We start from the raw sequence: 25,596 nt of genomic DNA, 5'->3' as shown, positions 1-25,596 counted from the left end.
GAGACAGTGAAATTCAAATGCATCAAAGCACCAGGCCAAATTTAGCCCAACACTGAAGTCCCGTGATAAAATGTGTTTGGGAGTGGGGATGATTTGGCAAGGGACAAAATGGCTCTCCATCACACGCCCAGCTCTTCAAAATATCTGTCCAATATTCCAAATCTTAAACAGCGTGACTCGGGAGACCTCACTCATCAAAATGTCAGCAACAGACGCTAAATATTCAAAGGTGTGCACCGGGCTCTGGAGTATTAAGCTGTTTTCCCTTAGAATGTAAAAATAATGTAAAGCAGCCGCCGGCAACGCTTTTGTCGAGACACTGACAGGTCATTGAAATTCAACATTTGACTCTCCAGCGCCCAGCTAAACTCTTGCTAACGGCTTTGCCTTGCAGAGCGTGGGTTTTGCGGTACGTTTGCCTGGCAGAAGAGCTCAGGAGAACGGCAACCTCAGTAGAAGTCAATTACTCTGACATAGAGGAATTGGATGCCACCTTTTTAGAGAGCAGCGCTCGCTCGCTGTCTCAGCTCTTTTGGGACAGAGATAAACAATCAAGTTCCAGCCAGTCGGCTTGCAGCTCGGCAATCAGATAGGGAAATGGCTCTGATCACTGCTAGCCAAACAGGCTGAGGCTGTGCTGACTGCTGTAGACCAGAACACACATGCACACACACACACACACACACACACACACTCTCATTTAGAGCACCGTAAGTGTTGTCATGTGTGTATCCAGTTTTGATGTGCGAAGTGAATCTGATGAGCCCATCTCTAATTAACCTATTAATCATAGCTCTCATGTACCAGATGTCTTCCCCTCCGCCCCCTTCTTGTGTGTGTGTGTATGTGTGTGTGTGTGTGTGTGTATGTGTGTGTGTGTGTGTGTGTTTCACCGCATGGGGCCTGGCTGCATAATTAGGGCATATCAGGGGGATGAACTCACACCACGACTTCAACAAAGAGAGGTCGCGGCATTACACAAATATTTCCTGCAATGGCACACGGACATAAAACAGCTTGGCTTCCTGGATCAGCGTCACTGTAAAATTGTGTCACTCTGAAATGGTGGCATCAAACGTGTTCCTTCACAGAATGTCGGCCTGGATGACATCAGCCATTGAAAGGCTTACACATTTTATGCACGTAAGATTTGAGTTAGACATCATGAAGCTGCGGGTCCTCCACAGATTGAGATTTGCTCCTGGTCAGACTTTGCCTGCTTGATGTGGGCACCAGTGGTGTAAAGTATCGAAGCAGAAATTCTTGTTATTGTACTTAAGTATTTTTTGAGGAATTTTCACTTTACTCGAGTATTTATCCCTCTAGACTTTGAAAATAAAATGTGCTCTTTTATTCCACTATAATATCCTGACTGCTTAATTAATGAATTCATCTTAACAAATTCACTTGCTTGCCATTCACAAACTTGATTTATGAAACAAAAAATTTTGCCGCAAGCATAAGCAACCATGTGTTTAGTTTTATCAATTTCAGGACTTTTTTTTTTCTCTTCGTTGATTTTACTGGTGGGTGTCACCAAAAAGAGCTCTTTCTCTTTTATGGGAGCTGGTTTTCAATAAACATCTGAACATATAAGGCTTTCTAGTAAGCACAGTTTTCTTGTACGTGAACTGATTTTTATTTAAGTAGTATTGTAAGGGATGACTTTTATTTGACTAGTTTTCCAACAAGGTATCTTTAACTTTATTTAAGTATGAATTTTGATTACATGTTACACCATTGGTGGGCAGTCTGCTTTCATTTGTGCACAGGTTTATTTAAAACCTCAATTTCTTTGGTGCCCCAGTAGCTCATTGGTAGAGCGCGTACCACATATCAAGGCTGAATAAATCCTTACTGCAGCAGCCTGGGCATACCCTGGTTCAGCCTGGGTTTGAATCCAGCCCAGACCCTTTGCTACATGTCATTCCCTCTCTCTCCCCTGTCTTCTCTGTCTCTCTCTACTGTATATCAAATAAAGCAGAAATGCCTAAAAAATCTTCAGCTTCTTTGTTCTTCTAAGTAGCTTTTCACATTGTCATGTCTTTGTGCTGAGGCCCTCATACACCTTTTTCCTGCCACCAGTTCAGTGTTTTGAACTGACTACACACAAGTGAAAAACTTATTTATGGGGCAGTAATTCAATAAAAGCACAAATACACGTCACAAAATCTTACATGAGTTATGGGTTTCCACATTTCCACATAAAATCACAGATTTGTATGTTGAGAAGAAGTTCAGTATCAAAAGAGGAGTTTCTTGATGCCAGCTCCTTTCTACTCAACTTGCCGACAAACTGCTCTCCAGGTACATCACTCATTGGGTTGAAAATCTGTTTAGACAATATGGCCATGTCTGCATGACATACCAACTGAACATTCACGGAATGTTGTTTTTAATATAAATCGCTCTGTCAGCTTGACACCCCTGATGGTGCACAATGGTACATATGATGTTGGGAATGTCTGCAGCACAGAGGAATCTGTCTGGCATTTTCTGGTCGCTATAAAAAGAAAGAACAGATAAATTCTGTGGTGCGTCTGCTCATTGGCATTCTGTGAGAACTGGTAGTGTCATCTGCTTTGATGATCCTTTAAAAACTCAATTGGCAAGACACATTTTGATGGCTTAGTAGTGGAGGGTTAGCAAATTAAACACTCCGCAAATTTGTCACAGCAATCAGTGATTTTGAACAGCAATGAACGGTGAAGTTTCTGCAACTCAGCAATCGATGACATGTTTGGTGTGTAAGTAAAGGGACGTACAGTAGAGTGACATCAAAGACAGAATCATACAAAGATAGACCCACCGTGACTTATATGTTCTCCTAAAAGTGTGCATTTTTGCAGGAGGTTGCATATCGTAGAGCTTAAGTCGAGGCCTGAATTGGGTTACTTGAAATGGGGCACCTACTCTTCAAGGCAAATATGACAGCAACTGTGTTACTTTGTATGATCATTTGATTAAATGACAGCACTTTGGCACATAGTGAGAATTGCTTACCAACTCCTGCTATTGATCCTAGCTGGATCATAGGAGTGACTTAGACTTGGGACACCAGGAGAACGCAGTGAGCTACCTTGTCAGATAGGAAATCACTCTGTCATGAGGACCAGGGTCAAGAGTCACTTATTTATAGTCTTGGCTCGTATTTTAGAGATTGTTTCTCTCCAGGTAAGGTCGACTATGACGTGATGGGTAAAGCTGTTAAATGTTTCTCTTTTTCACACTGTCTTTTTCAATGTTTACCCAAGCACATTTCATTATTCTTTAATTTCTTAAAGAAAGTGACCCTGGTTAAATTCCTGTCTTGCAGGTTCCCGGCATTTGCCAGCATCTCCCAGTAAGACTTTGCGATGAGAATGTCCGATACCATTAACATAGAAACAATGAAGGTTTCTGAGGCCACCGACATGGTATCGTCTCCAAAAGACAACACCACCAAGTCCGAGGTTTCTGAACAGAGCCTGACCAACAGAGATGAACACAGCAGCGATAATAAAAGGGACATGCAGGTAAAGAGCTGTACATAGCATCAACCTCTGCCTCAGTGATTAATGAGATTCATGTTTGAACCTTGTGTCTAAGGTTTGGAGTCAATTGGCTTTCAGTTGAGACAATTCAAAATATCAGTCAAAATGGCACTTGACTTAGCAATGATAGAACATCACTTCAGCATTAGTTTGTGATAGACAGAATCTAAAATAACCATGAAAACATATCCTCCTGCTCTTTGTTTCTGATCCGCTGAGTCATCTTCAAGCTAATGTAAAATATGAACGCATATCCCTCCTACATCATGACCTGAAAATCACCATTTATACCGAAACAAAAACTATACTGTTCAGCGGAAAAAAAATAACTTTGAATTAAAATTTATTGTTGAAATTTTCCTTGTATTGAACATTTGATTTTCTTTTCTTTTTTATTTAGTTTACCATGCTCATAATCACTGAGGTTCAAGTTCTCAGCACACTGACCAAACCCAAAGTGAGCTGAGAAGAACAATCTTGATTAATTCAACTGAACATTTCACTGTTTTTCACCCTCACTCCCGTGGAGGTTTAGGAACAGTCAATGTCAACCGTCAGGTGCCCTGGGGATGCATCTCCCCAGACATTGAAAATGTGTGTTGCTCTACTTTTCCTGTTTCCTATTAGTCACTTAAAGTGAGACACTTTTCTCTCCTTCATCAGCTCTATCAGAGTGTGGTAAAGATCACTTTGCTCATGTGAACTAGCCAGCCAGGCAGCCTAACATTACTGTATTCTCTGTAGAGGAGATTAAAGCAACCGATCCTCTGAGAATTCAGAGTTGAGATCACTTTAAAATAACCTGGAAACTAATTAAATCTACATGTTATCACCACAAATGTGCCATGAGGCTGTACAGCATCTGTATTTGTTAAAGGACCATGCCAGTGATTTTGCAAGTTTAGCGTAATATCTACAAAAGGTATGAACTTCACGGTTCTGCTAATCTTTTCCCAAAGCAAGCAGTGGTATTTTAGAAAGGTAGTGTCATTTTTCCTGATTAGTTTCCATTCTTTCCACTACACCATGAAAACGAACTTTAAGAGACTTAAAGTCATCCATAATAAAGTCATCCATTGTAGTTTTCCTAAAAGCAGCAGCCAGTTATCAGTTCTGTGGTTTATGAATGGTGATGACTTTGTTAGCCACAGAAGCAGAACATTATAAGGGGGTGATTCAACCAAAAATTCATATTTGAAGATCAAGGGATTTTAAGTATATATTGCAAAAACTTTAGTACCCTCACCTGATTTGCAATCGTTTGGTGTAATGTATGATGTGGATAAATTGTGGTTACTGGACCAAACATTCAGAATCACTAGCATGATCCTTTAAAGTAGGCTTTTAAAATGAAAGTGGTGCTGATCATGTGCTATCTAGGGTGTCCACATTAAAAGAAAGTGAAAATGGTCCGTCGCTGCAACTGTGGTCAAGGAAAAAGAAAATCAAGGAAAGGAAAAGGATTGTCACTTTGGCTACAACCTAAAAATAGGATTCAGGCCAATCTGGCCTTGTGGATGGAGCCAGAGAGAGACGGAGCCAGCCAGGCAGGCAGATAATCTGGAGCTCAAATCCTGGCTTATCTACCAACTTCCTGTGTCTATGTTACCCTGAGGAACAGAATGACACCAGCATGGGGGAGCTGCAGTAAAGAGAGGAGAGGACACAGGAGAGAGAGAGAGACAAGTTCAGAGCAAGAAAGAGATAAGATGGAGGGATCGCGGAAGAGAAAGAATGAGAGAAACGAAGGAATAGAGCAAGGAAGGGAAGAAGGCGGGAGGTGGGGCAGAGGTAAGGATGAGGGAGGGAGAAACGGAAGCAAAAATGGGCAAGGGGGAGAACGATTTCGCCTCTTTACTCACTCTACTTGATCTTTAAAAAAAAAATCCCCTTTCACTGCTGGTTCATGCTTCAGGTTATGACATAGTACATGCATGCTGGGTGATTATGGACAAAATCAAATATCACTGTCTTTCAGTTCTCTAAATGCCTCCGTCGATATTCTAGGGATGACCTTTGGTGCTTTCATAAGATATTTATACACAATAAATCTTTGATAATCAGTCATTAGTAATGTGGATGTGATGACCAAGCAAGTAGAGGCAACAGTCTAATAGCTGAAGAAAATTGCATCCCGTTACTGTAATGCAACCTTTAAAACCAGGAAAAAAACAACACTTATGCCATATCACGATATTATGATATCCAAGATCCATCATCTAGTCTTATATCACAATATCAGTGTAGTAACAATATATCGCCCAGCTCTAGTGCCTGAAAGTTTAAATGCGTGTTTGCCTGTTTAGCGTAATATCTACAAAATACTTCACATTTCCGTAATCTTTTCCCAAAGCAAGCAGTCGTATTTTAGAATATCATGTTTCCTCCCTTTTATCAAGTCATTGGTTTCCATTTCCAAACATTCAAAATCACCGGTATGGTCCTTTAAAACAATTCTAGCAGGGCAGCAGTTGTGTAAACGGGCCTGCTTTCAGGATCAGGTAAATAAAGAGGGAGCATAACCGCTGGCTCATTCCAGCGTTTTTTTGGAGCGCTGAAATTTTTCACAGCAACGCCGCAGTGCTGGAGTTTTTAGGCGTGAATGCCAACGTGTGCCAACCGAACGACTGCATTCCTACGAAGCTCTAACACTTCCAGCCACACAGAAAGCATGAACCCAGCCTGACCCTATATCCACACAGGCAAAATTAGCAATGGAAATTAGTAGTGGTTTTTGGGAACTTCTTTTTTTTCCCACTTCTTTGTAGTGTTCAACCGGAGTGAATCCCTTTCCACCTCAGTTCATGCTGCCTAAAGCAAAGTGTCCATCTCATTCTGTTTGCGTTCCACTGACTTTGCCTGGATTTGCCTCTGTATTTTTCTGTGTGTGTTTATTCCCTCTGAATATAGAGTATCTTTCTCTTTAGATCTTATTCTATTTCCTTTCCCTGCACTCACCCTCTCATAATTATTCTATGGTCACAGGAATGGCAAGATATGCTGACGGCGCTATAGCCCCTGACCTTTTCGCTGCTTATTTTCCGCTGCTTGTAATTTTTTGGCAATATAGGAATTGAAGCTTATTCTGCTGTCGCTCTGGATAAGGGCACCTGTTTAATGCATAAAATGTAAATGGTAGGACGGAATGGAGGTGGCGGGGAAGGGGCGCGAGGAAATAGGGTGGGAGCTGTGCTCGCACGAACAAGAGGGGAGAGAATAGCGTTTGCGATAGAGGACAAGGGTGGTGGGGGGTTGGGGGGGAAGGGTGACTTTGCCACCATCTGCCTCCAGTTCTCCAGCTCCGTCCTCTGCGGCAGGACAGGTGCCTGGTGGCCGCACTGCTTCTGCTGACTTCAGCCCCTTTCCCTTCGTTTTTTTTTTTTTTCCTCCTCTCCTTCCCGCTCCTTTTTATCTCCTGCCGGCATTGTTCATTCCCCGCCGGGCCCCGCACCGCTCAATTAGCTGGTCTAGTGGTGCGCTCACAGTCCCAGCACTCGCCTCCGCCTCCACATCCACATTACCTGATGTAGGGAGGGGCGGGGCAGGTCGCAGGCCCTGGAGATGGGCGAACAGCAGTCCATTTCACTTAAAAAAAAATTATTGGCGTTATCTGGTCCACAGGCTCAGAGAGGGAGGGGGACGGTTGTCCTTTGATTTTTAGAGGACAGGTGGGAAGGACGGGTGTGTGTGTGTGTGTGTGTGTGTGTGTGTGTGTGTGTGTGTGTGTGCATGTTAGGATTAGGAAGCAGAGGACTGGTCTCTGGTACGATTTGGACTGAAATGGCTCCTGCTAGCTTCCACCCCCCCACCTCCTCCTCTTCTATGTGTGCTACTGAGAGGCCTTCTGTTTATATGCACACACACACACACACACACAGCCACTAGTGCGTGAAGCACAGAGGCACCGAGCTGTCTCACACACTGTTGGGCTGCTGGTCTCTGCTTTTTTGCATCCCAGCTCAGCGCCTAGGTCTGATTCACATGACAGCTAAATGGAGCTGGGAGCAACGCATAAAACTGACCCGAATCCTTGTCAGCCAAACGCTTGGCTTTTGTTTTCTGAAGTGGGTGTGTGTGCGTCTGTTTGTGTGTGCGTCTGTTTGTGTGTGTGTGTGTGTGTGAGAGAGAGAGAGAGAGAGAGAGAGGACAGGGTGCCACTGTGCAACCGCGTAGGTAGCATATGCTCCGAAAAAATTAATTCATGCTCCCAGGAAGCAGTGTATGCTCATGTTGCGATTTGAGGCAGGGCACAGAATTGTAAATTATTTTCACAGATCATGCTGCTAAATTTCTGCTCGGCGCTTCTACATTTCTCAGCTTAGCAGCAAAGGTCACCATAGCATGGTGTAAGAGTGCTGAATTTGTGTCTGTTGAGCAAAGAGGAAGGTTGGTATAGATTGTTGTGTGTATTTTATTTATTTATTTATTTATTTATTTATTTATTTATTGGTATGAATTGTTGTGAATTGCTCCCTTGCAGCTAGGGCAGGCATGTGCAAAATGTAGGCCAGTCATATTTAATTCAACCGTCTCCCGACTTTTAAAGTAACAATACTTTTTTTCCCCCCCACCTCGTCTTCTGTGGTTTGTTTGATTTTTTTTTTTTTTTTTTTTTTTTTTTTTTTACCACACACCCTTTCCTGCTACCCCTCCCCTACCTGCGGACAGCCTGTGAAGCACTCTAAGGTATTGTACGCTTGACATGCATGTTGTTGCGGGGATACTGCAGTCTGATGGTGCATTTGGACTGAACTGGAGCTTGTACCTCAGTTTGCTGTTTAAAAAAAAAACAAAAAAACTGCTACACAGCAATCATACTGTCTGCACCGTATTGCTGCAGACAGGGCCTCACTTAATATACATAAACACGGCTAAATTACCTCACTTGGGAATATATATGCAAGCAAAATTTATTGAACTGCCATTATGTGAATGATCTTGAAAGCTACAGTGTTGTGTGATGTATAGTGTGCCTGCTGTGAGTATATATAGCGTGAAATGGAGATGTTTTTTTGTGCTTGCTGCGATGTTGTTGGTGTTCATTAGGGAAAACACAAGAAAGCTTAGACTGATGCGATAGAAGCCCTAGTCCATTTGTTATTTAAAACTGTTATGCTCAGGATATCTGAGAAGGTCTTAGAACTAAAAGGCTTGGTCACTCTGCTTTGTAACATTTGATCGTGCTTGCTGGCTGATTTACTTTGGCTTGCTTCCGGCGGCTTGTCGCTGCATGTGATGATGTCGATGCAGCTGGTAGGAATGTGTAGCCTATGATATGTGACCTGTGTGTATGGTTGTTTTTTTTTTTTAATTGTCCCCACCTCCTCGCCGCTCCCCCCAGCCCAATGCCAAGCTAAAGCTCGTGCGGAGCCTGGCAGTGTGTGAAGAGTCCCCTCCTTCCCCTATTCCTGAGCCGCCAGCAGCACCTCAGGTAAAACCCTCCTCTTAGATGCACATGAAGCAGGCAAGTATTTGTGAGGTGCAGCTAACCTGCTTGATTAGCATGGACGTTGGTCATTCTGTCATTTTACAGGCTTTCACTTTGGTGACCATGGCTGACATCACCACTGTTAATGGAAATAAAGAGATGTCTAGTTTTGGTTCTCTGACTATTTAAAGATAAATGTTTTAGGCTCTGAGCGTAGGGCCTAGTACTCTATGCAGGGTGTGTGCAGGTTCTAAAGTCTTAAAATGTCTCATATTCAGTTTTATAAATATTAGGCCTTACAATACATTGTGTCCATTTTTTATTTATTTATAAGGTTATAATTTCAATGTAACATTTTATCTAATTAATTTTTTTTTTCAGTCAAATTCTTCCTTGCTTGACCAGTAGAGAGAAATCTTTAGTATATAAGAAAGGTGTAACCATAGTGCAGACATTGTTGGAGTTCAAATGATAGCCCTTTCCCAGATTTTTTAAAATGCTTTTCCCACAATTCTGTGATATTTATATATGTATGAAAATTTGCACGTTTAGGACATAGTTTTGAGGAGGACAATGACCACTTGAATTCACATTTAAAGGAATAGTCTGTGATGTCCCTAAGATAGTGACTGCCATTCCACTTTGTTTTGGTCAGTCCCTTACTGTTTACCGACTTTAAACACACCTACAAATTATATACGCCTTTTCCAGCAGCAGCAAATATGATGGCTTCCGATGGGAAAATGAGCCTAAATATTTAAAATAAATAGGTCCATAGGCTAAATATCAAAAATTAATGTTTTCGTTTTTTTTTTTTTTTTTTTTTTTTTTTTTTTTTTTTTTGCTTTTTGCTATACTTTTGCTATTCACTTATAAGAGAAGGTCCAATGGGCCCATGACTGCGGAACCTCCTAGCGACTTGGAACCAACCTTTGTCTGGGGGCTTTCGGGGATGTTGAACACGCCCGTCTTTACCCTGTGTTTCTATGGCCTTATGTTCCAAACATAGACACACATTTTATACTGTACATTGGGGGAACAGATTAGTATTTTCTCAGCATTGGGGGGGCATGACCTCAGAGAGTGCATGGTTACGCCCTAGTTAGAAAGAGTTGATCGAATCATCTATTTAATAACCTACTGTATTTCTATCTAAAACTGACTTCTGCACTGAAGTAACTTTATATCACTTGCCTTTATACTTGACTGAAATTCTCATTTGAATAAAAAGTCTTTGAATTTTGTTCAATTTTATGTTAAACAGGTTTTCAAAAAGCATTATGTTCAGCTCTCTGATACCCATAGACACCCAGTGTATGGATCGTGCTCTGGATCAACAGCCTCCCTCTGACAGGCATGATAAAATACCTGGCTGTGACGGGCTGATGAAAGCATCACATCATCAAAAGAGAAAGTTTGGAGCTCTGACACCAAGCAGCTCTTAGTTAGCTAAATCAACTCTTCTTCTACTCTGTGTCTTTGGGCGAAGCCTCTCCAATGAAACAATTTCTATTACATGCCACTGTGCACAGCTCCTGGCGCACACGCACACACCCACCCCCACCCCCATACACACGCGCGCACACACAGGTGCGTCTGTTCCAGGCCTTTCAGCCAGTCAGCACCGAACTCCATAACCAGAGGGTGGTGTTATTCCCACGACAGTCTCGCATCGTCTGCACTCACACGACGTGCTGTATTACTGCCATCAATCATGTCGAGGAAATTACAATTTCCACACGTCAGCTACAGAGAGCTATGGAGCGCTCTAATTGAATACTCCTGATATTTCCCTGGCTACTGTTATTGGACCTGGAGTTGAGACTTCTCTGAGCAGAGCTCTGCGGCAAACTAGCCTAGAGGGGCGAGGTAAAGCAATAAACTAAATAAAGAAAAGAAAAAAGCCCATTAGTTGGATATACATTCAGCCCTAAGCATTTAGATTCCCATTCAAACCACAAACTTTTAGATTATCTGTGAACCGAATCAACCATCCTTTTTGCTAGCCTGTCCAGATAATAGCAATGTTGATTTTGATATAATTGTCTTCCATTTCAAATAAAGAGTTAACAGCACTTTTACCTTAACAGACATAAACACAGACTGGTAGTATCAACAAGTAATCCATAACCCCTCAGCTACCCAGACTTACCATATGTATTTATAGGCATTTTTCCTCAAAGGACAGTGGGCTGTCCAGCCCTTTGCAGCATACTGAAAAAAAAAAACAAAAAAAACACATCTACGTTTATATTGTGTGCATAGCTGTCAATTCCCCAGTAGTCAAGGACCTGTGAATACAGGCTGTACTTTTGTCTTAGACTGACAACGCATTAATTAAATATTCAGGAGAGCATGATTTTCTTCATATTTTTCCTTTTTCTTGAGGAAAATGGATGTCACGAAACAAATGAGGTGGTAGCTTGCAACAGCTGCACATCAACCAGGCGGCTTCCATGTGATGCAGAGGGTGGCATTAAGTAGCAAACATCACCGCTTCTTGCCAGCAAATCCTCTGCTTTGACACACACACACTTCACACACACACAAGCTCGCTGTCACTTAACTCAGCTCTGCAAACAGACGCACAAACCTACACTAATTTTTGCTGTCACTCAATCTCACTCAGTCACTTAGTCACGTCTCACATTTACATTTTTTGGCATTTGGCAGATGCTTTTATTCAGAGCATTTTAAAATGAGGGAGAAGTTAAGGCTTCTTTATGTTGCTTAGCAGCTATTACAGGGATCAAACCTGCGACCTTTTGGTTCCGGAGTGGTCTCCAATCACTAGGCCAGCCTGCCGCTCTGCCTCCTTTACCACACACTGTCTCTCACTTCTCTGTTCAGCTCTCCTTTCAACCTTTGTAGAATGCCTGAAAAGCAAATCAGATACTACTCTGAGCTGTGTGTGTTTGTGTGTGTGTGTGTGTGTGTGTGTGTGTGTGTGTGTGTATGGGCACAAAGCACAGACAGACTAAGGCTAGAGGAGCATGACTGGGGTAGTCCAAGGCCATTTTCATTAGATCTCGCTAGACGGCAGACCAGTCTTCGAGCCAGACTGAGGCACAGTTGATTTAAAGAATTTTCAAAGTGGGGGGATTAGAACTAACTCCTCGTTCTGTTTAATTTTAAGGAATGAAATGTGCTGTGTTGTTTAATTTTGGGCTCAAATTCATGTATTATTCAGGTGCTTAATAAAACAAGCTAATCTGGCAGATTAATTGCCATAGTGATTTGGAATTCATGGACGCAGGCGCATTATTACTGGCAAGGCTCATTTGAGATGAAACGGTTTTCAATGATAAATCAGGAGCGTTTATTAAGAGTCTCTTACAGTGGCCTTGTTTGCCCATGTTATTCTCTAATTAACCTAGAACCTCAGGCGAGATCATAGAGAATTAAATGCCTCATACTTAATGCCTCTTTTCTAAATTAATGCCTGATGTCTCTTCGTCATTCACAACAGGTCTAAGTCACACGGTGCCCTTGTACAATGCTGACTCTAAGCTTGATTGAACTTGTGTGTGGTCACCACTGAAAGTAGCCTGAAACTGTTTAACCCAGCCGGTGTGCCAAAAACACACATCCGACACGGCATAAAACAAACACAGCATCGGGAACGATTTCATTCTCCTGTGATTTTAGTCCGAGGCATAAGAGATCAGTTGTTGCTTTTCTCCGGACAGGATGGATTCCTTCTTCAGCCCTTTGAAAAGGAGGAAAGATCAGCACAGGACCAAGGTGAGAAAGAGGACAGCTGCGACAAGGCAGACAAACCAGAGAAAACACAGAGAAAAATGCTGTCTAGAGGTGAGCGCCTAGGGATTTCTGGGAGGCTTTGAAATGTGATTAATTCATTTCAACCCCTAGTTTCAACACCTGTACCAGTTCTTGTTGTTTCCTCCCTTGGGACTATGAGTTTTGCTTGATTGTCTTTGCCTGATTTCTTAAATTTTTTTCAGAGTCTGTGTAAAGTGTGTTGTGACAGGTCTATTTAAAATGTACTGTTAAATTTTCTTTTTCTTTTTAAAGTTTTGTTTTTTTGTTTGTTTGTTTTTTTTTTTTTTGTAGGGCCTTTATGAGAGAATAAAGTGACATTAATGAAACATTTGTTGACACAGTCACAGCAGCTGCTGGGAAATATTTCAAGCAACACCCTGACTTTCTTTAGATGATAAGCAACTGATGCGTAGCCTCATTTCCAAAGACTGTTCTGTTTCTCTTGATTAGATTCCAGCCAAGACTATACAGATTCAACTGGCATCGATCTCCATGAGTTCCTGGTCAACACGCTGAAGAGCAACCCTAGGTAAGTTCTCTATACACACCTGAATGAGGTTAGACCACTGTAGTAAAAGACTGACTTGGAAACTCATTTATCAAGCTTTACTTATTGTTCTTATATTTGATCACTGACAATTAATGATCTTTCGTATGCCCTCAAAGATAAATGATAAATGTTCTCAATTGTCAGCCCTATTGTGAAGTATTTAGTACCAGACCAACAATGTGTAACAAAAACTAAAAAAAAAGATAAATAATTTTTTATACTTGCACCTTAGGGATCGAATCATGCTACTTAAGTTGGAGCAAGACATCCTGGACTTCATCAGCAATAACGAGTAAGAAATTATTGCATATAACAGTATTCATAAATACTACTAATAATTTGAGCTCATGTACATATTACCTGTGTTCCTAGGGATGTCTAGTCCTGTGTTTAATCAGTTGAGACACACACACACACACAGATTGTTATTTAAACCCGCTGTTTTAAGCACATCTGTGGAATGATGTGATACAACATTCTCATAATGAATCTTGGGACGTCCCATTTGCCAGTGTTACATGTTACGGAAGACACAAGAATGCATGTGTAAGCGTGTTGAAAGACACCCATAATGTGGTGTGAGCATGGAACAGAGCCAGCTAAGAAAAAGCCTTGAAGACTGTCTGCCACGCTTCACTATGAAGACTTCATTAATGAAGTCATGCTTGTCTAGAAAGACTGAGGGCTTAAAGTCCCCCTCCAGTGACCTCAGAAACTATTGGAAACATGTTCAAACCAGACTTGATAGCAGTTATTTCCTTACAAGGCAATAAGGGAACAACTGTAGACTCCAACCAAATGAAACGGGCGCCGCTGTACTTGACAGACTGCATCTCTAGCTGCGCACTTTAAGCTTATTCTTAAATGGGTTCTGACTGATGGAGGTAACCTATATACAACATTTTTTAGAAGAGCTTAGAAAATTAAATTGAAGGAATGAGTTGACTTGTAGAGACTTTTTATATGATGAATTGGCCCATCATCTAAGTTGAATAAAAGTCCTAACTCAGTATCCCAGATCCTACTCACAACAACCATATCTCCCTCTAGAAGCCAGAAGAGGAAGTTTCCTCCCATGACGTCCTACCACAGGATGCTGTTACACCGAGTGGCCGCCTATTTTGGCATGGACCACAATGTGGACCCTAGCGGAAAGTCAGTGGTCATCAATAAAACCACCAACACCAGAATGTGAGCCTCTCTTTAGTTAGTTCATGGTTTCTGCTGTTTATACAGTAACTAGTAACAAGTTCAATGGTGCAAAGCAAAAGGGGGCAAAAAAACGGTAGTAGTTACCCTGAGCAGTGATGGGGCTGTTGTTTAGAGTTTAGCTTATCAAAGCAATGGCTAAACAATACAGAAACATAAAATAATCATGAAATCATCCCATCAGAAATGTCAAGATTTTTCAGACCATTTTGTTTTACTGCTTATCTTTGAACGTTACAATTACAGTTGAATAATGACCACAGAAATTATCAAATTTGACGATTTCACAAGCCTCCACAATTCAAATGAACCGCCATTTTTCTATCCGGAAGTGGCTGGTGTTAGTGTGATGTCATGGTGGTTCGATCTATACATCATAGCAAGTAGTGTCAGACTGATATGTGTGCATTAATGGGGAACCCTGGTGGCCCAACCTCTTAGAGCACATATAGCGTATCAAGTCCTTACCGCGGTGGCCTGGGTTTGATTCTTGCTGCATGCCATCCCCTCTCTCCCCTCTGTCTCCTCTGTTACTATCAAATAAAGCAGAAATGCAAAAAAAAGAGATGTGGGCATTATTTAAGGATTGGATCATGTAATTGAAAAAAGTACAAATGAATAATTTAGGTATTTATTCATTTATTTAATATAATTGCTTTGTGTATATATTGGTGCTTGTTTACCTTGTGATATCACCACCTAGGTTTACCTGCCTATTTACTTATTTTTATTTACCACTATCGCTGATCATCCCATACTATACCTTTATACTTGGCGACTTCTCTTCTCTTGGTTACGTTTTTTAAATAGTGAATTTTGGCAATCACCAGGCACAGCAATCAATTGACAAATAACCTGGATTCCTGCCCCGGTTGTTGGTTAACATATGTTGCTGTCAGCATATGCCTCAAATTAAGCCACCACTAAAACTCTTGTAAATTCCCCACCGACAGACCCGATCAGAAATTCTCCGAGCACATCAAGGATGACAGAGCAGACGATTTTCAGAAACGCTACATTCTCAAACGAGACAACTCCAGCTTTGATCGCGAAGACAGCACGGTAGGTGTTTTTTTTTCCCCAAGCTGTCACTTTCATTTCTGACATGTTGGTAAGAGTGGGACAATCTGGCGTCCCTGACATATCTGTTAAAGACGTGTGTGTGTGTGTGTGTGTGTGTGTGTGTGTGTCTGTCCTTGGCAGATTCGGATGCGTCTGAAAGCTGACAAGAGAAGCAAATCAATGGAGGAGAGGGAGGAGGAGTACCAGCGAGCCAGAGACAGGATATTTGCACACGAAGTGAGGGGGAGTTGGGGGGTGTTGCACAAATCTTTGTGTCATTTTTATTCATGTGCAAATTCAGTAGACTTTGTTGCTACCAATTACCAGTGCTGGATTTATGAATGTCAATGTAGTTTTGTTATGATTTTGGTCATGAAAATGTCCCCGTTGCTAAGATTTAGACTGACTGATTTTATATAAAACTCTAGGAGGCAAATTCACCAGTTGTTTATGTATATAACTTAACAGAAGAAATGTTCTTAATAGTAATAGGGACAAAAAATATTGTGATTAATCTAAAACATTTTATTTGACTGCAATTTTACTTTTCACCCACAGGGAGATCATTTCATTCTAGATAGAAGGTAAGTGTTCAAATGACAATGTGACATACTGTATTAACCACCACAAGTCCATTGAGTCTGCTGTATTTCTCATTGAGGGACAATTTCATTCCAGTAAGCTGCGTATTATATTGGCACTTAATGTTCATTTGCCAGTACAGGTGATTACATTCTTAAAAATGTAACTATTTTTACTGCCTTTTCAATACGCTTCGGAGTTTTGCTTCCAGGCCAGTAGTTAAAGCAGGTTTTATCAGACTAGGTGTCACATTTTTTACATGGTGGATATCTCATTTTGCCAGTGCGATCACCTCTTCTGTATTACCTCCTCTCTCCCCAGAGCTCAGGATGAAGAAGCATGCATGAGCACCCAACAGAGGCGGCAAATCTTCAGGTAGGTCCACCCTGTCACCGATCATTCAGCTGTTTCTGTGACTGAATCACAGGTACAAAACCCTTTGAATCTCCGTCTGTCTTATTCGGCTGTCTTAGGAACAGCACTGCTGATCTGAGGATTTGCTTTGCTTTTCAAGAAAGCTTCTTTTAAATGGGATTTTCTGCCCAGTCTTCTTCATGTGGTGTAGCCAATTCAGACCAAATCTTCCAATCTATAGCTGAAAACTGTTTTTGAGACTAGAGCTGACTGATGTCTAAATGGAATACAGAGCCTGTGTTGGTCAAACTGCAAAGAATTTATGACCATATAAACTTAAAATATCTAAAATTGAATTACCTAAATTCATAGTCTTAAGAGGTATTGAGTACAGACAAACATAGCTTTAATGTCTTAAATACAGTGCCAAGAATTACAAATGTTTTTTGTTTTTGTTTTTTTCATACTACACTAGTGAGTTTCATTCCAAAACACTGTCTCCATTTTCAGAAAATGTTGATCTGAAAATTGACTCTGTCCTCAAAAACACAACCATTTTGTAAGCAGACATCTTACGTTATGGGTTGCTATTAAAGTTATGAGTCAGCCTGTTGTAAGTATGTATTTTGTTGTTTTGTTTCCTCAGAATGGTGCATATCTTTGTTTAATTTTGAAAAACATTTGTAAATTAATTCAAACTTGCACTAAAAATGTTTTTTTTGTTTGTTTGTTTTTGTTTTTTTAAAGTATCAAATTTAACTTAACCTGTATATGCTGTGATTATAGTGATGTGCACTTGTCTGGTATGCTAAAGAAGTTCTTACAGAAGTCTAAACCAAATGTAGTGTTGGGTTTATATAAAGAGCACGTTTAAAAATATATGATAAAAAAAATCAGTAATTATTTAAGGTTAGGACGTTTTAAAGCTATAGAATAAATTCAAACTTGGAGAGCAAGACTGTTAAAACATGTTTTATGTGGACATATAATGAAGTACAAACGGAGACTCCCTGCCTTTTTAGGCTTCGGGCCGGTCGGTCAGGCGCCAGCCGGCAGAGCAGCTCAGAGACAGAAACGCTGCCCCGGCATGGCGAGCCTCGCCCGTGGAGCAGCACCGACAGCTCTGACAGCTCCAACCGGCTCGCCCCACGGCCCGCCATCACCAAGGCCAGCAGCTTCAGCGGCATCTCCCCGGGCCTCGTCCGAGGTGACAGCATGGCCAGCAGCAAGAGCACCGGGAGGCTCTCCAAAACAGGCAAGGAAAAGAAGGCAGTGACTGAGAGAGACAGACTGACAGAGCAGCACAATATGTGGCAAAAAAAAAAAATCCTAGTGCACTTTTTAGATACTAATGTGCTGAGATGTTAGAGATACCAACGTTCTTAGCATTTTCTCCCTTTGTGTAAAATGAGAGATTTTCTGTGACGGCCAGAGATTCTCCACAGCACAAAAAAACACCTTACTTATGCACTCTGAGACACATTCCCTTAAGAAAAGAAAACTGCAACCACTTGCATTTTGAAAATGTAGTAGTAAATATTGAGCTGCATATATATACATATATATATATATATATATTTTAATGAATAGCCTTAAAACAGACCTGGATCTGTTTCTGTGAGACTGACAGATCTTGTTTGAACAGGAGCCAATGACATTGTCCATAAATTGCTGAAGGATACATGGAGTTAGAAGGATTTCTTTCCTCATCTAAAATTTTGACCCATTCTCTCACTGGCAAGTGCCCACATTGCTTGTAGCCCTTTGAGCATTAGCTACAACAGGAAAAGAAAAAGTCACTAATTAGATGGGTCATTGGGTGAGCGGGAACAGATATTCTACATCATAGAGCTTTAAGCAAATTCCTCATGCTTTTTGGGCGCCTGAAGACATGTTTAGTGTCCTGGCATGGTCAGTAAGATCTGTAGGCTGCTCTGGAGCTGCACAGCTGTCAAAACTGGTTACTGTACAACAACACAGGCAACAGTGTTAATTTTGACAGACAATTTTAATTTAGCTTTAGTCTTAGGCTTCTGATGAAAATGCATTTTAGTTCCAGTCATATTTTAGTCATTCTACAGATTTTTCACACTATTTTCTCCATAAATTCCTCATTAAATATTTGGTAGTGATCTCTATAAGTAGCTTGATCTACATTCCTCATTATAGCTTCTTGTATTGTGTATCTAGCTTCAGATTTTTTTGCTGTACTCAATGTGGAAATCAAAGTTTTCCTATATATGTGTACCCTACAAAACTGAGGTTGTGTTTTTATTCATTGGTTTTATTTGTTCTCAGAAACATTGTGGTATTTTGTCATAGTTTTAGTCAGCAAAGATTCATTTTTGTTCAGTTTTTGTCCTGTAAAAAGTGTTGAATAGTTTTAATCACAGCTTTAGTCAGCAAAATCAACCATAATAGGCAACACCCTGTGACAATAGGACCACTGGATGAAATGGCCTCTTGAAAACTGTCGTAGCAGCAGAGTACACTGGTAAGAGATATTGCGTAATGTATAACTTCGGGCACTGAAAGTGCCAAGCATGTCGAAGAGATAAAGTTAATGCTGCTCCCCAAGTGTGGTAGCTTACACTATATGATACATTTGTTCCCTCATTGGCTGTGATCAGTTGAAATGTCTTCCTCATTGTGAACCTGTGTGCTTTATCTTGGTGAAATGCATACAAACTGGGTTGAAATACACCGGTTTTCTCTGTCAGCGCGGCTCTCTGCTCTCTATTTTCCCCCCTCTAACTCTGCCGCTGTTTTCGTCTGCCATTTTTCTATTTTTGCCATTCCATTTTTCACAGGGAGATAGTTGCAGCAGGCTTTTTTGCCCGAGCAGTTTTTTTTAAAGTTGTTTACGAGGCGGCTGGCTGCCTTCACATTGTGTTTGGGAGTGTAAGTCGAGGAGACATCTTGTGTGTGCTGCTGTGCTCCCCTGTGTTTGTCCTTCTCCTCAGCCCTCAAATAACCTTTCCATGCAACAGGCTCACAGCATCTCTGGCTAAAAGGATCAGTTAGCTGATATTTCTATGATGGAGGCTAAATTCCTCTTATTCATTTGGGCCATACATTCTGAACAGACTGGTTTATTGTTTTTGATTATATGAAATGCTCTGTCATTCATCATCTAAAATGGAAGTCTGTCTTCTGGCTTGGACAGAAACAAAATATAGTCCATTATGGGGCAAACTTATATGAACCAATGTCTTTCTCCCCCCTATTTCTGCCCAATACTGAATCTCGTTTTGTTGTTTTTAGTATTGTTCCCATTCCCACAGCCATGTTCAGCAATCATACAGGGAGAAATACATCGTAGAAGAGGCAGAGATATCAATTTCTTCACCAACAGTAGCCTCAACAGACCAGAATCCAGTGCAGCCAGCCACATTTTAAATGCCAGAAATTACTTCTTGATTTTTTTTTTTTTTTTCTAACCAGAAAACTCCACTGCTGATATCAATATCACTATCTCCATGTACACCTATAACCTAGAACACAGCTGAATGCAGCAAGATTATGCCTGTTCTCAGAGCAGTGTCAAAAGGCATTCTGGGAACCACAGAAAATCATTAAGTGAAGTAGATGAGGCAAGTTGAGGGAAAGTGGTTACACCGATAAATGTAAATTACAACTCTGCATCACAGAATAACTCATGGACTGCACTGAGCATCACAGTTCAGTGTCTGACTAATATTGAACTGTGTGAGATTATCTAAGTATAGATTTTTTAAAAATTTAACTTCTTGTTTTCAGTGCTCGTAGGGTTCCCATGCACCCTGGAAAACCTGGAAATGTTAGAAATGTATAGACTTGCTGTTAGACTGAGACTGAGTTGGTCTGAGATTACAAAGGATATTTTCCTAGCTATTACAATTTTGAGCTTTTTAGCCACTCTTTGTCCATTTTGATTCACTGTAAATCCTGGACAATTATTTCCATGAAGAGTGAGAACCCTGGCTCTCTCTTCCCTCAGGTTCAGAGTCGTGCACAAGCGTCGGTTCCTCCTCCAGCTCATTGTCTCGCCCCCAGCTGCCTCTCCCAGTATCAGTCCCACCCCAGTCCAGCATCCCCAGCACACCTGCAGCCCACCCTGCCAACGACACTAGGGGCTCTGGGCACCCTGAGACAGCCAAGAGCTCGCCAGCCCAGCCGCTAGCTGCTACCGCTGCAACAAACATCTACGTGTTGCCGTTAGAGGCCTCAGGGATACCACCTGGCACTGTTCTGGTCAACCCACACACAGGTACTTTGTGCTGCTTTCATATCCTGTCACAAGTATTGTAATAAGCAAGCATACTAAATCATCAATCAAGAGTCATAAGTCTTATCACCAAAATGTCACCAAAATGTCAGGGAGGCCTTAAAAGACATTGAATCATCTTAAATTTGAATTTATGAGGTATTAATTTCACCAAACATTTTATCTCATTTCATTTATCCATCTATTTCTTTTGGTCAAAATGAGTTCTTCTACATCAGTCAACATTTCTGATGGTTCTGATGATTCACGTTATGTGGGCAAAAAGTAATGATAAGATTTATCACAGCACCACCTTGCCATCTAAACCAAAGAAAACCATTACAACACTTCACAGGATCATTTAGCTGAAAATCTGCCATATTCAAATCTCTGCACTGGATCAAATACATAGTGCTTAACTGCAAAGCCTATTTAAATATGAAAGGGGTGACTTGTCCAAAAATAAGTTTTAAACTTTCATTAAAATTGGCATTTAATGGTCTTAAAAAGTATTCAGTTTAACTCTCTGATACCTGTAGATGCTGTATATTATCTTACGAACTGTCTTTGTAAATAATTGAGCTTGTTTATGTTATTACGAAGTTCTATTAACGACATGTCCACTGTATATTTTCTTTTCAATTTTGAAGCTGCAACAGGAGGAAGCTCGGTGCTGTTTGATTTATAAGATAAAACAGCTACCACCAAAACACGGCTTTTGTTTAAGGGTTCGTCTTGTCACTATTTCAGACTAAAAGTCTTTGATTGGGCGGCTCATCATTTTTCTGACTTCAAAACATGAAAGAAGGAGCTTACAAGGAGTACATGAAGGCAGCATTCGATATTTCCAAAACGGCAACAGGCAGGATTTCTCACTTGGGGTCGCTAGGCAGTGAAGCGGGGTAGCTCTGATGGCATTGCATGACTTCAAAATAAACCGTCTGAGGTCTTCTGCTGTTCTGATGAATATCCATGACTACAGGTCGACATGGGCTGCACTCAGTTAGTCTGTCAGATTAGCTGTCAAACCAAAACAAGCTAATCAAAATGCATTGAGCAGATGGAGGGAAGTCCCTAAATATTCATTAGTGATCCTTGCATGCACAGCTGTGCACTTTTAGACTGCAAACTGAACTAGAAGTGCTACCAAAGCCACAGATACTTGTTCTCCTTTGTACCCTGCTTTTGGATGTAGCTTCCAACCATATATTGGAAGCAGTGTTAATTTTGATGGACAATTTTTTATCTACTTTTAGTTTTTTAGTCTAAAATGCATTTTAGTTTTAGTCATTTTAATTGTTATAGTTTTAAACACGTTTTTGTTGTCAAAAACTTACTGTGTTTTACTCAATGAAAACAAAAGTTTTAATCAATTTCTACTGATTTTTCACTTTTCTCTAATTCCTCATTAGATTATTTGTCAGTGATGTAGATTGATCTACATTCTTCATTATAGCTTCCTGTATTTTGTATCCAGGTTTTGTTTTTATTCTGTACTTTATCAGAAGTGAGGTTTGCCCAAATATCTGTCTCCCTCCAAACTAAGGTAGAACATGCGCAGTTCAAGTGTTTTTCATTTATGTCAACATCTTTTTGCACGTGTGCAGCCCACATTGGTGCAGTTTCTGATCTCCTCTAAATGACACTCTTCATTGACAGGAAAGCCTTTCATCAACCCTGACGGCAGCACTGTAGTTTACAACCCCTCCACTGTCGCCCCAGCTGCTGGCAGGAGCCTGCAGCAGGGGAAAACCCAACAGCCACTGATGCCACAACAACCAACCAGTCACTTCCACTCCCAGGTCAGTGTTTGCGACTACATAGTTTTGATAGTGAACCTGGATTTAGCAACCTTGTGGTGCACATGCAAATCTTGTTCTGCTTTGTAATCAGTCAGCCGTTACGCAGCGTGGTAAAAATGTCCATGATGCAGTGCTGTGTAGACAGTGAGTTCAGATTATTTTCTTTTCTAACAATTCTCTCTTAAAAAGAAAGTGCTCAGGTGTGCTGACCTTAACCCCCGACGAAGAAAGCCTTACTCACAGGCCTTCATGTTACATTCATACTCCAGAAATCCTAGCCACGTCTGATTCAGTAGAAGAAAATGGGTCTTTCATTTTCTGATTTTACAACATCAAAATGCTGTCAAAAAAAGTTGAATTTAAAAAGCTCACACTGTGTAATGCAGGTCTCTTGCATGCAACCGTATGCTCAGTGCTTCCCAAACACATTAATTTTTTGGTTTTACAGCAAAACCAAACATAACCTTTGATAGTGTTTTGCGTTTATAAAACTGTAAAATTACAGACACAATTTTTTCCATTGGATCAGAGGTGGCTAGCATTTTCAGAATATGTTTTTACCATGAAGGCTTTGGAGTAAAACTTTCTTTGTTGGGGATTGGCAGCAGCACACAGTGAGTATTTGATATAAATATCACGCATTATGGGTGAAGTATCCCTATAGCCTGGCCTAATGACCTTATACAGTCAAACTGAGGGAGAAGTGGCTTGCTATGAAACTGGGTTAACTTTTTCCTACTGTTTTACCACTCTTCTCAGAGTCTCATCTCCTGTCTCTCTGTCCATCTGTTGTGTCCTTCCCTCCTCAGCCAGTCTGTCCTCCTCTCCAGCTGCCCTCTGAGACCATCCACTACCCAACGGTCTCTTATCCTCCTCCTCCTCTTCCTCCCTCTCAGTTCCTGCCTGTCTGTCCTAACCAACAGTACACTGTGGTACAGAACCTTTCCTCTCCTGTTATTATACCCCCTCCCCCACCCTCCACCTCTTGTCAGACCTGGCTCATTAAGAGTTTATTCATACACTTTTCCGGGAGTAATTGAACTTTTTTGACTCAGTGGTGCCAATTTGGACTCTTCACAAAGTGCATTAAGTCCAGAAATCCTGCCCCTGCGTCAAGCTGCCCCGGCCAGAGAAAGTACTAATGAGCAATGAAAGGCTTTGAGCTCTATTTTGATCCAGGTCTAGATACTACATCTGCTTGCTACTGAGCACCTTGATAAATCATGTCCTGCGGTGCCTTTTTAAGTGGCGGAAGGGCAGACAGATATTAAAGCACATACAGCCTAACTGATCAGCTATAAACACATGGAAATTAAAATCCTCTTTTTTACATGTACAGATCACACTGTTCAGCAGCAAATCTGACCCACATAGGTTTGGACTTTATGTCAGAGGGATCATTTTTACATATAACCACTGCAGCCACATGATGCTTTATTTAGGCTGTGTGCTACCAGACGCTTTGCAACTGATTGCTCAAATTCTGTTACCATCTGAAAATCATAGTCTGTTTGAAGTGGGAATTTAGCTAGTAAATTGTGGAATCCGCCATGAATAAATAAGTTCATCTGTTGCTATGTCTGTAAGTTCTCGCCGGTTTGACTTCTAAATGTCCTAGATGATAGTGGATACAATTAAACACAACTCAACTCCTAAAAACTCAAAACAGCCCATAATATTCCCGCTGTTAACCATTCAGCTGGCTTTTTTTAGGTGGAAAGGTACATGCAAATCCAGCTGGGGCCATTACCCCCATATATAGATCATGCATCCAGTTAACCTCATTTTTGACCTGGTTTTAGTCAAAGACATGCCTATGTGACTAATTATGCCTGTGGAAAGTTCCATTAATATTTAATCCATTGCCAGATGTTAGCACTGAATAATCCATGACTAAAAACACTACTTTTCCAACAGCTTGTCAAAGATGACCTAAACTGACATGCTTTGGTGATATAGATAGATCATTCACTTTAGATCCCCCCCCCCCTCAGCTCTCCACAGACCTGGGTCAGATACCAATCGCAAAAAACAACTTTGCGATACTTTACTATGCACCAGGTCCTCTTTTAGGTTAAAACAAATCCAAAGTCATTTTAGTAAACTTCACTGTGATTCTCCAGTCACATGAATTACCCTGATGTTTAAACTATTGATCTGGCACTCCATATAGGCTAAATTATTTGCAAATCCCACATGACCCAGGTTTTGATTCTCACCTCCCTTGCACTGTATGTGTCTGTGCCTGTGCTTTAATTTTGTCTGTGTGCCTTTTGAGTCTCGGCCATGCATTTACCATTTCAAAGCTCTTGATTAGGGGTGTGACCGTGTACATAAAATTGGAACCATAAACGTTTAGAATTTTTAAAAAATCCTAAATGAAAAACGCAGCTGAAGTTGTTGTTGTGGTTTTTAATCAGAGCATAAAAATACTACATTCACCATTCATAATATATGGAAACCTACAGCCAGAATGAGGAAATAAATAACTAGGCCTACTGTTAAAACATTGTTGAAATAAAATGAATCATGTCTGTAACACATTGAATATCACTGTTTAATATGCCCGTTTGTCAGGTTATTCATTGTCAAGGGGCAGGCTTTGTAATGTTTGTGTTGTTATAAATTGTTAATGTTGTTGGTTTGTTCGCATTTATTAAATAATTTAAAATGATTAGCTTGTGACTGTGCGCAGCATCAGGAACAGGGGAAAGGCCACTAAACCCACACTGAACGCACATTGAACCCTCATGGCTGTATCTTCAGCAGGAAAACATGTTTTAGGCCAACAAAATCAGCACTTAGGCTGCTTATAAATATCTTCCCGTGTGTTTGCACCCAGCACAGACCGATGAGCCTCTAATTTGTGCAAGCTGTTGGGGTTTCAGATGCAACTTACAGGTCAACTAACGCTAGCTAACATCAACTTTTGCTGTACGTGTCTAATATTGAGTGCTGTGTGTTTTGACAGAATAAATCATTATGTTCCACAATGTTCGCTATTACTCCAGCAACATAGACAGCAAACTAAACGAGCGATGAGGCTG

General features: G+C 40.9%; 1 protein-coding gene across 7 annotated transcripts in view; it reads left to right on the top strand.

Annotated features, from left to right (window-relative positions):
• The window catches only part of LOC115374653 (R3H domain-containing protein 1-like), a 56,234-nt gene that overhangs the window by 11,744 nt on the left and 18,894 nt on the right, over window positions 1-25,596 (top strand). For 5 of the 7 annotated variants that reach the window (XR_003929639.1, XM_030073684.1, XM_030073664.1 and 2 more), the window contains exons 3-15: window positions 3,317-3,515; window positions 8,875-8,964; window positions 12,651-12,774; window positions 13,195-13,273; window positions 13,527-13,586; window positions 14,345-14,485; window positions 15,457-15,565; window positions 15,707-15,802; window positions 16,124-16,149; window positions 16,469-16,522; window positions 17,524-17,756; window positions 20,481-20,750; window positions 22,407-22,549. Coding sequence is in view for 6 of the 7 variants with exons in the window: in XM_030073684.1 (XP_029929544.1) it covers window positions 3,357-3,515; window positions 8,875-8,964; window positions 12,651-12,774; window positions 13,195-13,273; window positions 13,527-13,586; window positions 14,345-14,485; window positions 15,457-15,565; window positions 15,707-15,802; window positions 16,124-16,149; window positions 16,469-16,522; window positions 17,524-17,756; window positions 20,481-20,750; window positions 22,407-22,549 (1,584 nt within the window). In the remaining variant the exon portion in view is untranslated. Of the gene's footprint in view, window positions 1-3,316; window positions 3,516-4,822; window positions 5,325-8,874; window positions 8,965-12,650; window positions 12,775-13,194; window positions 13,274-13,526; window positions 13,587-14,344; window positions 14,486-15,456; window positions 15,566-15,706; window positions 15,803-16,123; window positions 16,150-16,468; window positions 16,523-17,523; window positions 17,757-20,480; window positions 20,751-22,406; window positions 22,550-25,596 lie in introns of those variants that run through there. The other 2 variants (XM_030073691.1, XM_030073711.1) reach the window with 2 other exon arrangements.

Source organism: Myripristis murdjan, chromosome 2, assembly GCF_902150065.1.
Source record: "Myripristis murdjan chromosome 2, fMyrMur1.1, whole genome shotgun sequence".
NCBI classification, from domain to species: domain Eukaryota; kingdom Metazoa; phylum Chordata; class Actinopteri; order Holocentriformes; family Holocentridae; genus Myripristis; species Myripristis murdjan.
Note: the sequence above shows the minus strand (reverse complement) of the source record. Positions and strands in the feature narration are given on the sequence as shown.